We start from the raw sequence: 15,046 nt of genomic DNA, 5'->3' as shown, positions 1-15,046 counted from the left end.
TCAACTCTCAAACAACAGCCAGTGATTATACCTTAAAAAATGTCTCTTTCAACTTTTTTCTGTCCCCTCTACATTTTGGGATAGTGCATGCCATAGTGGGACTACTGCATATGCATATATCCGTTTCTGTATTATTGAGGCTCTTTGAGTTAACCAACAGGTCCACAGGTAGCAAGTTAAGCTTTGTTACCATTAGCTTGTTTTTTGCTTCTCAGTTTTAAATTTGGTAAAATAAACACACAGATCAAATGAAGTGAGTGTTCTCCCATTCAAGATTCAGAAAGTTTGGAATAGTTATCAAGTTTATTTACTGAATTGCTTTTGGCTTCTATTAGTAATGAGAAATAATGGTATAAATGGTAAAGCTTGTGTTCACCCTGGAGTGTGAAGTGGAATTTGTTCAGCTTTAAACACATTAAGTGACACTAACATTGTTCTTCTAAGAGTGAACTATTTCCAACTTTTTGGGCTGGTTTTGTAGTGCTGTATGTCATCCATCTAGTACCAAGAGTCTTATGAAAGAGATGCTGAACATTAACCAGTCATGCATGGGTATCTTCTTTAAGATTAGGAAGACAGACATGACATTGCCAGTGAGAGAATGAAACACTTATTACCTTATAGCGTGCCTGCTCCACATCATAGATCTTTTTGTCTGACACTACATTAGGGGCAAAGAATTTCGCAAGTTTGGCAAGGTAAACACCATTTCTTAAGCCTTCCTCCAGCTCCGTAGTTGGGGGCAGCTCTTCTTCCAAGCAGACCTCCATCCATCTACAGAGACATCATTTGAGAAACACTGTTATTTTTTATTTTAGTATAAGTGACACCTTTCACCCATAGCCATTGTACTTTTAACATCACTGCCACAACATAAAAGAAAAGGGTGTGGGCCAAGGAGAAAAATACCTTTGTCACATGGCAGGTCAAAATGACTACAGAACCATATCTGCACTGCGTGATCAATAACCCATAAGTAACCAAACAACATGCTTTGAAGTATACATACCCTAAGGGTCTAACTTAGATCTTTTGAACAGCATTAGGTTTTTAAATAAACAGTAATTTATGTTGAAATCAGAAGAAAACATGAAGTTTTGGTGATGTTTGCATTTAAAAACCTCTGTGATAGCTATGCCAGGGCTGAATCTCAAGAGCACCAAGGCCAGCAGTGTGCTGGGCAAGGCTGGTTCCTGCAGCTGACATGCTCTGCAACCCAAGCTCACAGCAATACTCATCTCAGTACAGAGCACTCCTGCGGCAAATCTGTATCCCATAACACACAGCAGCTCTTCCCATTCACCCGTGGGAATGGTGCTGGTGCAAGGGATGAAGCTTTTTCTTGAAACAGCCCAGTGGTACTTCATGCACTTGAGGTCTGCCTGGCAGAGAGTTGCTGAAAGGTCCCTACCGCCCATTAGGTGGTATTGGCTTCTCAAACTACTAAATCCTTCAAGATGGTAAAAGTATTGGTTTTGAGACTCCAGATGTGATACATACAGTACTAGATAGAAAACAGTATAATTAGTAACACATAAGCAGTTCAGAAGGCCAGTAACCGACATTAAACCGAGGTACCCAGTATGTTTATATTGAGCAGCCAAGAAAAACTGCTACCGAAGCACTCCTAAAAAAGGTTAGCATCCTACTCACTGGACCAGAAGTTCCTTATGCTGGTGGTCTAAGAGTTTTGGCCCTGAAATATTCTTTTTTTTAACAGCTAAATCACAAGGGCTATAAATCTGGTTGGTTCTTTCCCAATAACTTTTTTTTTTTGTTAAGTAATCTCTGCTGTTGCTAGAAGAACATTAATACCAGTACAGATGGACAAGAACAAAGCTAAAGACATTAGTTGTCTTTACTTACTGTTGCTAAGGTAACGTTGCTGTATGCTGCATGAAACAGCATTACAAATCTAACATCACCTCCAAAAAGGTGACTTCAGAAACCAGAAAGCTGGGATCCAAGTTGAAAATGAGCAGTTTTTCCCACACCATGGAGAAGAAAAAAGCTCACTACATAATTTTGTTCCACATTAATACTCAAGACAAATTATCTACTCCATTACACTTTTGTTAGAGGACATATGAAAGTTGTTTCACTGAAGCACAGACTACCCAAATAGGTCTTCAGGAAACAACCAGCTTGTTGGTGTTTCTGGAACAATCTCACACAAAACTGCATGGGGCAAGAGTCATTAGGAGAACTGTAGTTTGCAGTATAAAAACTTCCTCATTGAGGAGAATCATATGACAAGTTCCCTATCTCCACCATGCATTGCATGTTTGTGTGTTATGGGTCCATGCCAAGGGTCTCAAAAATCATCCTTATTAATGATATTTTACATATTAAATAGATACACACTAGGGTAAAATGCCACAACTTTTGTCTTCTGCAAAACAGAGGACAAGGAAGAATAAACAAAAAATGTGTACTCCCAGCAAATGGGGGTTTCACCTGGGCCAGTTAGCTCTTTATAGAGAATTTATTTCCTAGAAAGTGTCTGCTAGAAAAAGAGTTGTACAGGCAGCAAGAGGAGCTTGCTGAGCCACAGGAGGTATTTGCCATGAGCTAAAGATGACCCTGTTGTCCAATAAACCATCTCCAGTGAGATGAACTGCATGCCCCCAGAGCAGTGTTTGGTACCTTGGAGCAGATCCTTTCCCTTCTAATCCTCAGTTTTCTTATGAAAATGCTTTTCTGACATCTTCAGTCCAGGCCACCAAAAAAAGTTCTTATTGGAACTGTCTTTGAAAATACACACATCCCCTCCAAAATTGCTTTTCTCCCTTCTGGTACAAAAAAGCTACTTACACACAACTTTCCCCTGGCCCAAAATCAGTGGGTGCATGATGTCTCCCTAAAAAGCCAACCAAACCTTGTTGTTTGCCCTTCCATCACGTTTTCCTTCACCATACAACTGAGCTTCACCAGCAGGAACAGCTCAACGTGTCAAGCACTGACCCAAGCACTATGTTTAACAGCCATATAGTTAAATGTCCATTAGCAAAGCATCACATAGTGCTAAGGAGAAAGGGCTGACAACAACCTGGGCATGACACTAGGAGAGAGCAGCCTTCAGAGCAGGTCTAGGTTATCATTTATAAACCTTGAAATTCCTGTTCTTGTGGCAAAAAGAGGTTGCTGTTCATAACCTGCTGGTGGTGTGGGGAAGCAGAGGAAAGGATGCATTTGGGTGGGTTGTGTCTGCTTTTATAAAAGGGTCCATACAAAATTGAGTCTTTTCCTAAGCTTTAAATGAGATGCTCATCCAAAATGAAATCTACTCCTCAACCTTTTAAGCTTCTGTTATTCAACACCAGCAAAACTGTTTTGGATTTATTTCCACTGTGGTGATAAGCCTTTAAGATTAGTCTGGAACCATCCTGTTCTGGACAGGGAGACTACCCTGTCTAGTGGGTAAATGCAAGACACTGAGAAGCAAACAGGAAACAGTACGAGGAAGCAAATAAACTGAAAAAAAAATAGAATACAGTTGTCAATCCAACAAATCCAGATAAACATACAAGCAAAAATGTTCCCTTTTTAGAAGTTGAATGTTGGTAACTCAGTGGAAAAAAGTAGAGAGAAGTAAAAGAAGCAGACTTGAAAAATGCAGTTTCTTTCCATTTATGGCTGAAAATCCATACGTGATATCTATTCTAGAAAACCTCACAGGTCTGAAGTAGGGCAGCTGTAACTTACAGTTTTTGGGAATCAGTCTCCAAGACAGAACACAGCTGCGGCTGTATTACGTATAATACAGGTTTTACCGATGTCTGGAAGTCGCGGAACTTAGCTACAAGATTACTATGAAAGAATTTACTCCATTTTTTTGTTTATGTGACTCAACATGTACAAACATGAGGATTTGCATGAAATCCTGCAAATATATAAACAACCTTGTATGTTTTAGTTATGCAGACAGCTGCCCAACCCTTATTTTCTGTTCTGGCATTTATTGAGACATCTGTAGCACTTTTCTCCCCAATGTCTGCAATTGTAGTAATTTTATTCCCTTTACAATGATGCAGTTAAAAGGCAATTGTGGTTTTAAACAGAAAGAAGCATTGCTTTAAAGTTGTATGGTTCTGCTTTTTGAGATTGTGTTGACAACAGGAGTAGACAGGACTAAAACAGAAATCCTTCTACTTCTGCTTAAGTGAAACACACAATATTTACCTGACAATCCTTTTGCTGCCCTTGGAGCAATTTATTTTTCTTTGTGGCTAAAAAAGCAGCACTGTTTGGCTCACCCACTGTTCCCTGAACATACGGTACTGCAGCATCAGCATCAGATTTAAGTCTGTTGCAGAAACTGTTCACCACAAAAACTAGTTCATACCATGGCTACACAAGAGGAAGGGCCTAAAACTCAGTGTTAGATGGTATGTTGTTCTTCAGTACGAAGCTTGTGGAATAAGACTATTATAGCTATCAAATGCCTGTGCATTTCTGCCATTTCTTTTTCTACAGTGCAATCCAATAACTACTGTATTTTTAACAACCTTAACTTACTGACAGATATACGCCATGACAAACTGCCAGTGGTGAATATGATGGTCAATTTGGTCCCTCATTAGAACAATAGAATTGTTTAGGTTGGGAAAGACCTTTAAGATCATCGTCCAACCATTAACACAGAACTGCCAAGTCCACCACTAAACCATGTCCCTAAGCACCACATCTACGTGTCTTTTACGTACCTCCAGAGATGGCAACTCAACCACTTCCTTGGGCAGCCTGTTCCAATGCTTGACAACACTTTTGGTGAAGAAAGTTTTCTTAATATCTAATCTAAACATGCCCTTGTGCAACTTGAGGCCATATCCTTTTGTCCTGTCACTTATTACTTGAGAGAAGAGGCTAACCCAAACCCCACTCCATGATGGGGGCAAAAGGCAATCACAGGAAGCAGACCAAAACATGCAACATCCCTGAAGTCCTGGGCAGCACCATCAAATATTAGCTGTCATTAGAATAGCCCTGTAGAACTACCCATGCCAGTTTTAGTCTCATCATTTGTGTTCAAACACGCATAAAATGTTTTTCTGAAGAGAGGTACTTGTGATCATACACCAGTATGCCTAATCACAGCCTGCTTTTATTCATAATGCTGCAGTACCTGCCAGCACAGAAACAAAGGATTTGCCTTTTTAGACAAAAACCCAAAGACAGACCCGATCAATGGAAATACATTTCCAAAACTTTAAGTCTAATACATACTACTGGAAAGCCTGCCAGGAGTGAGTATTGAGGTAAGTTTCCCTTCGCTTTGCTCAATTCTGTTTTGATTCTTGGCAGTCTGAGGCAGAGCAGTTCAGCAGTGAACTTCTGGCAAGATAATAATGATGATTTCTGTGCCAGACCCATGAGCAGTAAACAGCATGCTGCTCACCAAGAGATTCCAGTTTCCACATTTGACCATGCAAAACAGCAGCAGTATAATGAGCTCAGGCATGTACTTTAAAAGCAAAAGAAACCCCCGATTCTCATTCAAGCCAAGGTCAAGGAAACTGGAAGCACCAGTACAGCTTTATGAATGTAACCTGTTATAAAGTTGTCATTGACAGTCTGTGTGGTCAGCAAAGCACACATGGTTGGCTAGGGGACTGGAAATGCTGGAGCCAGGGTTCAGCAGAGAGAAGAATACATTGCATAACCCACCCAAAGCCCACATTTGGCACACAGTGAATATTGCAGCAAGATTTATGCTTGTGCTGCCCTGCATTTTTGGATTATGCTGCAAGATGTGGATCCAATAGCACTAGGTTTTCACCTCCTAAGAAGCAGACCTTTGGAGAAGCAAAAAAGCCAGGATCAAGTACCAAAGCTCAGAACACTTGTGAAAAAGGTCTAGTGAAGACAAGGTAAAGAACAGTTACCACCCATTTACTGCCTCCCTGGTTCACAACCACACCCTTTCAGTTTGGTTCACCACAAGTGAAACTGAGTGTTGACCTAGAGATTATAACACAGCCATCTCATTCCAAACAGTGAAAAAAATCTTGTTGCTAGAAAATAAGAGTAACAACAATCTGACTGAAAGCCAAATGTTAGATTCTAGCTTTAAATGTCTGTGAAATGGTGGGATTATTTTTGTATCAAAAAATTTTTTGGGAAGATATTTAGAAATATAAAATAGTCTGAAGCATGAGAACTCACCATTTACAGTTCTGCTTTATTATGTCTTTGGTTTCTGAATCTAAAAATATTAAGACACCTCAGCTCTTAATTCTTTTGATGCAAAAAAATTTGTGTTTCACCACCACCAGTCCATAAATATGCTTTAAAAAGGAAGCTGAGAGCAGCAGAAGCAATCTAGGTGTGTTGCTTGGCTGAGCAAGTGGTGGTAGTGGCATTGATTTGTTTATAAGGAAAGACTATGTTAACTTTGGAATTTGTTCTCATTAGGCTGCAAGTTTTAGCATGCTACATCTCCTACACCAGAAACCTTAGAAAAAGGTTGATTCACCTAGAAACATCAACAAGCTATTTCTAGAGCAAATGCATGCAAAACTTCCAACCATTCCATGAAAACAGATAGACAATTTAAATACCATCACAGCAAAAAATATGAATTGTATAAAAAATCCTGCACAGGTTTGGAGGCTCCACTTAGAGGCTGTGGAAAGCAGTGACAGGCAGCTGAAGGAACTAATTTCTTCAGACCTTTTTTCCCCCTCACATTCTGGTGTATTCACCCCAAATCTTCCTTACAATTGGGAGTCTTGACTCCAGTCAGAGCTACAGCCCTCTGCTGACAACTTACCTCTGGAGCCAGACACCCTGGAAACACCATCTTCTAAACCTGAGACTCTAGATTTGTACTGCAGTGACAGTCTCTACTGAATCTCAAGTTTTACCCATCCTAAAAACCTGCTTTGAAAGAAGTCAACATTTTGTGGCTGTGGGTCTCCAAAGCAGTGCACAGGGGGGATGTGTGATGTAGGTCATTCCGGTCACCACTTCTCTTATGTTGCATGCAAGAAGTAACATGAAGATGGTGTCATGTAGGATACTGTGAATCACTCTGCCATGCAAGATCTCAGAACTTCAGCACGTAAAATCAGTGTCAAATCCTTTAGCAACAGGTTTTGGATTAACCTGTAGTGCTCTGATTTTTAACCCTTCTATCAGTCCGTTAAAATTCAAAGTTGTGTACCTCTAGGTCTCCAGCTAGTGTTAGATTTAGCAGCATCTCAACTTTTTACGATTATGATTTCACCAGGGAGGACACTGACTTTCAATAAAAGCTACAGTGAAAACTATCAAAAACTTTCATGTATGGATTCTTTGTGCATAAGTATTAAAATAATACGGATCTTACTGTGCATTACTGCATTTTGTTGAATTTTGTTGAATTGTGCACACCTGCATGAAGTTTGTTGCAATAGTTATTTCCCTAATCAAAGCCCTTCTAATATACATCATATTCAATTTAAATGAGTAGGAGCAAGCAGCAGTGACAACCCGCCTGCTCCTTAGAGCACACTAAACCAGCAATAAATCATTTCAGCAACATTTTTCCACACCAGATTCCTGCTGCCATGGCAACAGTGCCATATTTACAAAATAACCTTAAAGGTGTTAAAAAATTCTAGTTCACAAGATGGCAGCACAGATACTATTTGTTGTTTTAATCTGTTTTATTCCAGTCATCCCTTATGTGGGTTAATCAGTGATTAAATCCCACAAGGTGCTGCTCAGGAAATCCACCCTGGAGCTGCAGCATGGCCTCACAGGCAGCTGGACATCCAGCAGCAGCCAGGCCCTGGTTACTCAGCACTTCTACGGTGGGAGATAAGACTCTCCAGCAACACCCCAACAAGTGACAGCAGCACAGGTGCCTGTGTTTTGTGACAGCCCCCAGCCTTTGCAATTGGAAAAGCTTTGGGGTTTGTTCTTTCTGTCTTCCCTGTTTGCAGAGCCATTAAGATTTAGCACCAGGTATCAACCATGAACTTGACAACTGGTCTGCCAGATAACATGCTGAAAGGGGGCCAACGCTGACAAAGCCCAAGCTGATAGTCACAGGGATGCCTCATCTTACCTGCCTCCAAGCTGCCAGGGGCTGGGACAAAAGCTGAAGAGGCAGGAGATTAAGCAGTATTGGGAATAGAGCTCACCATCCTGGTGGAGGCTGAACACCCACAACAAGGATTTCTCCCTGAGGAACCTCACCTAATTCCTCTCAGCAGAAAGAACAGTACCCAACAGGTTACCTGAGCAAATATTTAAGTCAGTGTTCAAGTGTCTGAGGGAAAAACTATCTGGGGAAGTTGTAGTCCGAAGTATCCCTTTTTACAGGAGGAACTGGATTTTCATTTGGATCAAAAGGGGAAAAAGGATGAAACAGAGCAGTCCTCCCCCAGAAGCTTGCAAACTCTGTGTGGCTAAGTTATCACAACTCAAATCAGCATGCATCACCCAGCTGCAGAGTCTAGATCTGTTTTAAGAGCACACCCTCTCCAACAGGTATCAGAGACCACAGCAGCAGAAACCCAAGCTTTTCCTATGTCAGTCTGGCAGTGGTGGCTCAGTGGCCCCTGGAAAGCATGATTTCGGACAGGTGATAGACTCAAACCACTAATGGAATTTTAGGTAGTGCAGACAAGTCCCACATGCAGATATGAAGGGCCTCCCTCTAATCTTACATAGCAAATAATGCTTTTATCTGAAAAGGAGGGAAGCAGAATTTGGCACATGAATTTAGAGTTAGTATTTCACTAGTCTGTATAAACTGTATAGACACTATAGTGATTTGATAAAATGAAGCAGGCAGCAATAAAAGCACTGTTATACAGTACAGCATTTTTGTTCATGTGGAAATGTTGCAAAGCAAGTTATTTCCCCAAATATATGATGTTTAGAGAAATGCTGTGATAGACTCCAAGACCATAGTTTAGACTTGCACATTATACTGTCTTGCTACACACTACTGCAGTTCGCTTTCCTCTGTGTCTTCTACAGCTGCAGTATGGTAATGCAGTTTAAGACACCTACTCAAAAACCCCAAACATATGGTACTTCAGATTTATCAGTTTAAAGCCTGGCATAATCTAATAGTCCAAGCAACACACTTGAGCAGAAGAGTAGCAGAAGATAAGTGCTTTGACAAGCCACAAAAATCGTACAGTAAAATAACCAATAATGTGACCTTGGGATAACCTTTACATTTCTGTCACATAATGGCCCTAATCTTAAATCACAGTTACAGTAAATTTTTACCCAAGATCTGCATGCTGCCATGGCAGTAATTACTATCAAAATCCATAGAAAAGAGATGTAGTCTACAAAGCAATCTATCCAACTGTGACTTCAATGAAGCTACTACTAAAACTAAATCAAACCTGTCCATCAGGGAACCTGCATTTTTTGTTCACCCTCTCCCAAACTCCTGTGGACCACCAGATGTGCCATTTCTAGCAGCTGTCAAGCTATCCACACATGGAAGGACAGCTAATGAAACATCAAAACAGTAATATTTACATCAAGATCTGGTATTTTATGTGTTTGCCCATTACCACCGCACAGAGCCTTCCAGACAAGTATTAATCCTCAGCTGTCCAGAGGGATAATATGCTATTGCCTTTCTTTGCAGGTAAGATGACAGGCATAAGCACTACCACCATGTCTATGACTAACACACTTTTCTGGGGCAGAGAAGTGACCCAGGGAAGTACCTTCAGTGTTGATTCAGCATAAAAGATTGTACATTGTGTGGCTGTTAAAGCCAAGTCCATGGTTCAAGACCAGCGACAGAAAGACACAGCTTTACCTGCAGACTTGCATATTTACTTAGCTACTGATGCAGCTGGGTCAGCAGAAACACCCAAATGAGGTGCAGACTAAAGAGCGTGTCGAAGCCACACAGGAGATCTATGGCTGAGCAAGAAATCAGTCTCAAGCATGACAGGATACAGGGTGCTGTTCTGACTCCTTGACCAGCCCAAGTCAACTGGATCAGATTCAAGTGTTCATATTTTACTGTCTAACATTTGACAAAGGTTGCTTTTGTGGAAGCAACTAGCAGCAAGTATGCAAGTACAGAAACCACAAAAAGGACCCAAGAAGTACATCTACTAGACAGGCAGCTGGGACTCTTAAAGAAAGGTGCAGGACAGCAGCCAAGAAAGAATGAAACGACACAGATGAGAGAACAATATGTTAAAGAGCTGAAAAGCCTGAAAGAGCCAGCTTGTGAAAGTCTGAAGTGTTGTTAAAAGCATTTAGTGTTATGTAAACAGTGCAAAACTGCAACAAGAGGGAGTTTGCAAAGTTTAAACTTTGTCCCATGTCAAAAAGGAATATAAGACAGAGGAACAAAGTTAAAACAAAGGCATTTAGGTGAGAAACTCCATGTACAGCACCTACAGTTACCTTTTTGCTGTTTTTTTTCTTCCCATGGTTATATAAGCGATGGTCTCCTCTATTGTTTTCACTCTGAGTGGCTGGAAAGACAATACTCCCCTACCTACTCAATAACAATATAAAAATTTTGAGATTCATATGCACACAAGTCAGACCTGTGGTAGATGAGAAAAATGTAAGCGACAGTATAGCTGTAATTCTGTTAGTGCAAGTTTGAATTTTTATCAAGGATATATGACTTAAACCTGCATAAAATAGTGATCTATTTTATGCAGCTCAAACACCTTTGTAGACCAGGGGTCCTCAAACTACAGCCTGTGGGCTGGATACGGCCCCCCAGGGTCCTCAATCCAGCCCCTGGTATTTACAAACACCCCCCGCCCGGGGTTGGGGGGGAAGCCAAGCAGCCGCAGATGACTGCCTGCCACTCCATCCGCGCGCCAGCCCCCTGGTTAAAAAGTTTGAGGACCCCTGGTCTAGACAGTATTTAAGAGTCAGGCATGAAACCATTCCTTCAAGAAAATTAACCTGAGAAACTATGTTAGAACAAGCTGATTTACCTGCAAAACTTTAAAATCTTCCCTTGGAGCAGCTTATATTAATGCACTTAGGTAGCCATAGGACAGAACAAAAGCAAAGCTGTAGTTCACAGATCAGGCCAGGAAGAAAAAAACCGATTGATATCAGCATGGTAAAAATTTTGAAGTGTCATTAATAGTATCCCATGTAGCAAATACCCAGTGTCTGGTGACAGCACTTCAGTTTAAGGGTTTTGAGATCACCATTCCCAACATCCGCACAACAAGACAATATCACCCCCAAGAACAAACAGTGAAATATCCCCATCAATCTGAGTAATCACCAAGTGATAAAAATCTACTGTCTATGCCCCAGTACTCAGGTTACTTAAGACAATAAGAGACATTCAAGAAGTACATATGGGTATAATATCAGCTAGGAGCCTGCCAGTCACCAAACAAGGTATTAGGCACTGGCAAAAGTGAGCTGTCAGGACACCACTTGATTCAAAGGCAACAGGCAGGTCAATGGTATATCAAAGTCTGGCTTACAGCACCTAGCACCAGCCAAGAGCCCTGCCACCACGACTTAAAAATACCAGTGCACAAAAATATTTTCTTCTAACCTGACAAAAAAAAAAGGGGGGTGGGGGTTCAATAATTTGAGCAGGTAAAACAGCTGTCAGCATCTATGCCACTGACTGACTCCCCCTGCCAGCCCACATGGTCTGGCTAACTCACCCTGTAACACCACTACCACTTGCCCACAGCTGACCCAGGCTCTGCTGCCCTGTCACACCATTCCCAATGTACCTGCCATGCAGGGCAAGCTGTGACTACCTCCAGATACTCAGCATCATCACATCAACCACCAGCAGAAAAGCAAAGAGGCAGGTGACTCCTTCCCAGTGCTAACCCAACCCAACAGTGCTGCACACAGCAGCTGCACAACCCCAGCTGGAATGCTATAGCCATTACTGGTCACCTGGTTTAAACATGAGATGCCATATACACAGAAAGTCTTATTAAACCCACTTTGGGATGTTTAAGACTACTTACGGGAAATCTCAGTGGTTTATGCAAAGTGGCAAATGTAAAACAAAGTGCTCCTTTGTTTCCTTGTTTATGCATGAAGAAAAAATGGAAGAGACTTAAAATCAGAAGGAAAACCTTGGCAAGTTTTAAAGACTATTTCAGACTAGTTGTAGAGCTTCTATATTACAACAACTATGTCTACAGAGAGATTTCAGCTTGCTCTAACCCTGTAGCAAACATTCAGGTGCATGAACCCTAGACAATGGTTTGCTCATTGATTTCTATAGAAGTCACATTTCTCAGAAAAACAAGAACTGCAGAGAAGCTCAATGGAAACCAAGCTGGTGTAAACTGCTTCAACCAATACAGTGCCCTGATTGGAAAAACAGTCCTGTACCACCACCTCTAAGATCTCCAAGTACTTTCAGGCACAGGAATTAATGAAAATATTAGAAGATGGAAGTAGTGCCAGTCATTTTTTATTTTGAAATCACCGAAGTGAAACACAGGACAGACACCTAAGCATCCTGATCAGCCTCCTTTCATTCGGAAACTAATTTTTAGTTAAGTAAAGCTCACTTTACTTTTGCCACAAAAAGATTACTCCATCTTAAAAAGGCATAAGGAGTCATCATGTAATTCACTTTAAAAAGGTGACATATTACTATTATACTGTGATGCCTCCAAAGATACTTAGTGCAACTGTGTTTAATGAAGTGGAAACGAATAGGACAAGAGAGAACAAGCATTAAAATACTTTACAGGAGCACTCTCTTGATTTTCTTAATAAACAGCCATGAACTCAGGCTCTCTGATCCACAGTCAGCCAACAACTTAACACAGCAAAAAAAAATCCCCTACACCCATGAACCTGAACAAAAAAAAATTCAGTCAATTTACCTCACAAGCCTATTAATGACCTAGATACTTTGATCAAGTTAATCAGCAAACCATCACAACTTGTTAACTCTCAGCCTTACAGAGAGACCTAAGCGACTTAGGTTACTATTTTGATGCTGCCACAGTTACAGCCAGAAGCCACACAACCCTAAAATTGCATCCCCACTTCCCCCTATGATTTGTTGGGAATGGTTTCGTATGGTTTTAGGAGTGCTTGTATATTTTGAGCTATTGGTAGCTGCAGCCTGCAGAGCCTGACCATTGTGGGTCCTCCTGTAATAAAGGGCCACTGAGACACTGATAGCTTTCATGACAGTGTCTCCTGCAGCATGCTGAAATATTAGCTGAGAGTATTAAAAAAACCAATACAAATAATGAATGGACCAGCCTGCATGGTGGCAGGCAAGGTGGTGATGGAGAGCATGGAGATGCCAGTCATCCACCACTGCTGGGAAAGCAACTGCCATGGGGGAGAGGAAGAGGAATGCAACCGTCACCATGCCACACAGTTCCTGTCAACAAGAAAAACCTGCAGGAAGAGCCAACCACAGCAGCAGCCAGATAAGGGGGACCAGCTGGATGGATGCCAGAATATCAAGATTTACAGTGGGGAAGAGAAAGCCCAGTAGATTGTGTTGACAGAGGACTGAAAGGGAGTGTGGAGAGGTGGTATCCCTTAGTCAAGGACAAGATGCAGCAGTACTCCACCAAAAGAAAGATTTGCCCAACTGTAAAGAATGTGCAAGATCCATACAGTTGGATCAACTCAACTGGTATTATCAGAAGTCTGGACATGACCACTGGAATAAGTTCTTGACACAGGGAGGGGAGTTGCCTGTGGTCACAGTCGATCTTGCTGAAATGCTGAATCTAAAATTTCTCAAGAAATTCTTACAAAAAAAAGGAAGAGCCCAAAATAGAGCTTTGGAGTATGCATTCAGTTGCACTAACAGAAAACTTGAAAATAAAGAATGCACAGTTGTAACTATGACACAGAGTGCCTTCATCCTTAGACATTTGCCTTCATCTAAGACCTAAAAAGTGTGTCTTGCAGAACTTCTGCATACTTCCTTTGATACCCAGCCAAATCCTATAACAGCATATTTTACTTCAGCTTTCCATATGAAGAAGCAATGTAATCAAAATGTCTCCACACTCTTCTTCCTCCTCAAGAAAACTGGTATGTATATTCAAAGAAACTTAACAGCCTAGTTACTCCCAATTTTGAACATTAGTATTACGCTTCAAGGCTGCATTTCAGGAGGGAAAATGTACTTGAAATGAAATGAAAAGCACAGCTGAAGTCTCACATCCGCAGAGGCAGATTTTTCCTGTGCAGAGATGCAAATTGTTTTTTCTTACTAGGCTGCAAAAACAACCGAAGGCTCTCAAAACAGCTTCTCTCTACTTCAAATGGAAAAAAGGGAATGAGCATAGTCCTTTAGCCTTTCTTGCTCCCTCATAACAGAGTCAGCCACTAAAACTTCAGCTGCTTCTAGTATCAGCTTACAAGCAGGAAACATTTCTGGAGACAGCCATTTCCAAGCTGCCTAGATTTGTAGTGTGTTTTCATCACCACACTACAGTAAGCAGAGTTCCTCTGAAGTACAAAAGGAGATCTTCATCTGGTTGCAAAGTCATCTCTTACCCAAAGGCAAAGTGACCGCATCTCCTATGGCCCTGACTTCTCAAACCAACCAAACGTTTTCCATAGAACCTAGTGTCAAATGTCCAGTCCCTTGAAATTTAAAAACTGTGTTCAGATACCTGCATGTGCCCTTCCTTGTACCCTCTGCATCACCACACATAGACTAAGCTCTACTGAGACTGTGCAGTAGCACGCTAAAAGCTTCATTAGGGAAAAAAAAAATCAAACCCACATTTCAACTGTTACAGGTCTGTAAGTAGACTTCTTGTAAAGGAAACTAATAAGCATTCATACAGAAGAAACCAAAAGGAACATTACCAAATTCTTTAACGTAACCTGGAAATCCACTATTTAGGTGAGAAGGATGTTTATAGATATACGCATACAGTTGTTTGAGGAATTTTGATGCCAACATACAAAAAGCATTTGAGGCATGGCAGTCAAGCAAAGCAAGTGGCTGGGCACAGGGCATTCAAGAGCTGAGCAAAACCCAGGTGTTACCCAGCCAGTGATTCAGTATTTGACCAACATCTATCATTCATACAATACCTCTGTTGAGCACTTCTGTGAG

General features: G+C 41.2%; 1 protein-coding gene across 7 annotated transcripts in view; it reads right to left on the bottom strand.

Annotated features, from left to right (window-relative positions):
* Positions 1-15,046, bottom strand: part of IQGAP2 (IQ motif containing GTPase activating protein 2) — a 127,915-nt gene that overhangs the window by 62,476 nt on the left and 50,393 nt on the right. For all 7 annotated transcript variants that reach the window (XM_055790519.1, XM_055790523.1, XM_055790521.1 and 4 more), the window contains exon 3: positions 618-774. In XM_055790519.1, coding sequence (XP_055646494.1) covers positions 618-774 — 157 coding nt within the window. The remainder of the gene's footprint in view (positions 1-617; positions 775-15,046) is intronic.

The sequence above is a fragment of the Falco peregrinus genome, chromosome Z (genome assembly GCF_023634155.1).
Source record: "Falco peregrinus isolate bFalPer1 chromosome Z, bFalPer1.pri, whole genome shotgun sequence".
NCBI lineage: Eukaryota > Metazoa > Chordata > Aves > Falconiformes > Falconidae > Falco > Falco peregrinus.
This window is presented reverse-complemented; position numbering and strand designations above follow the sequence as displayed.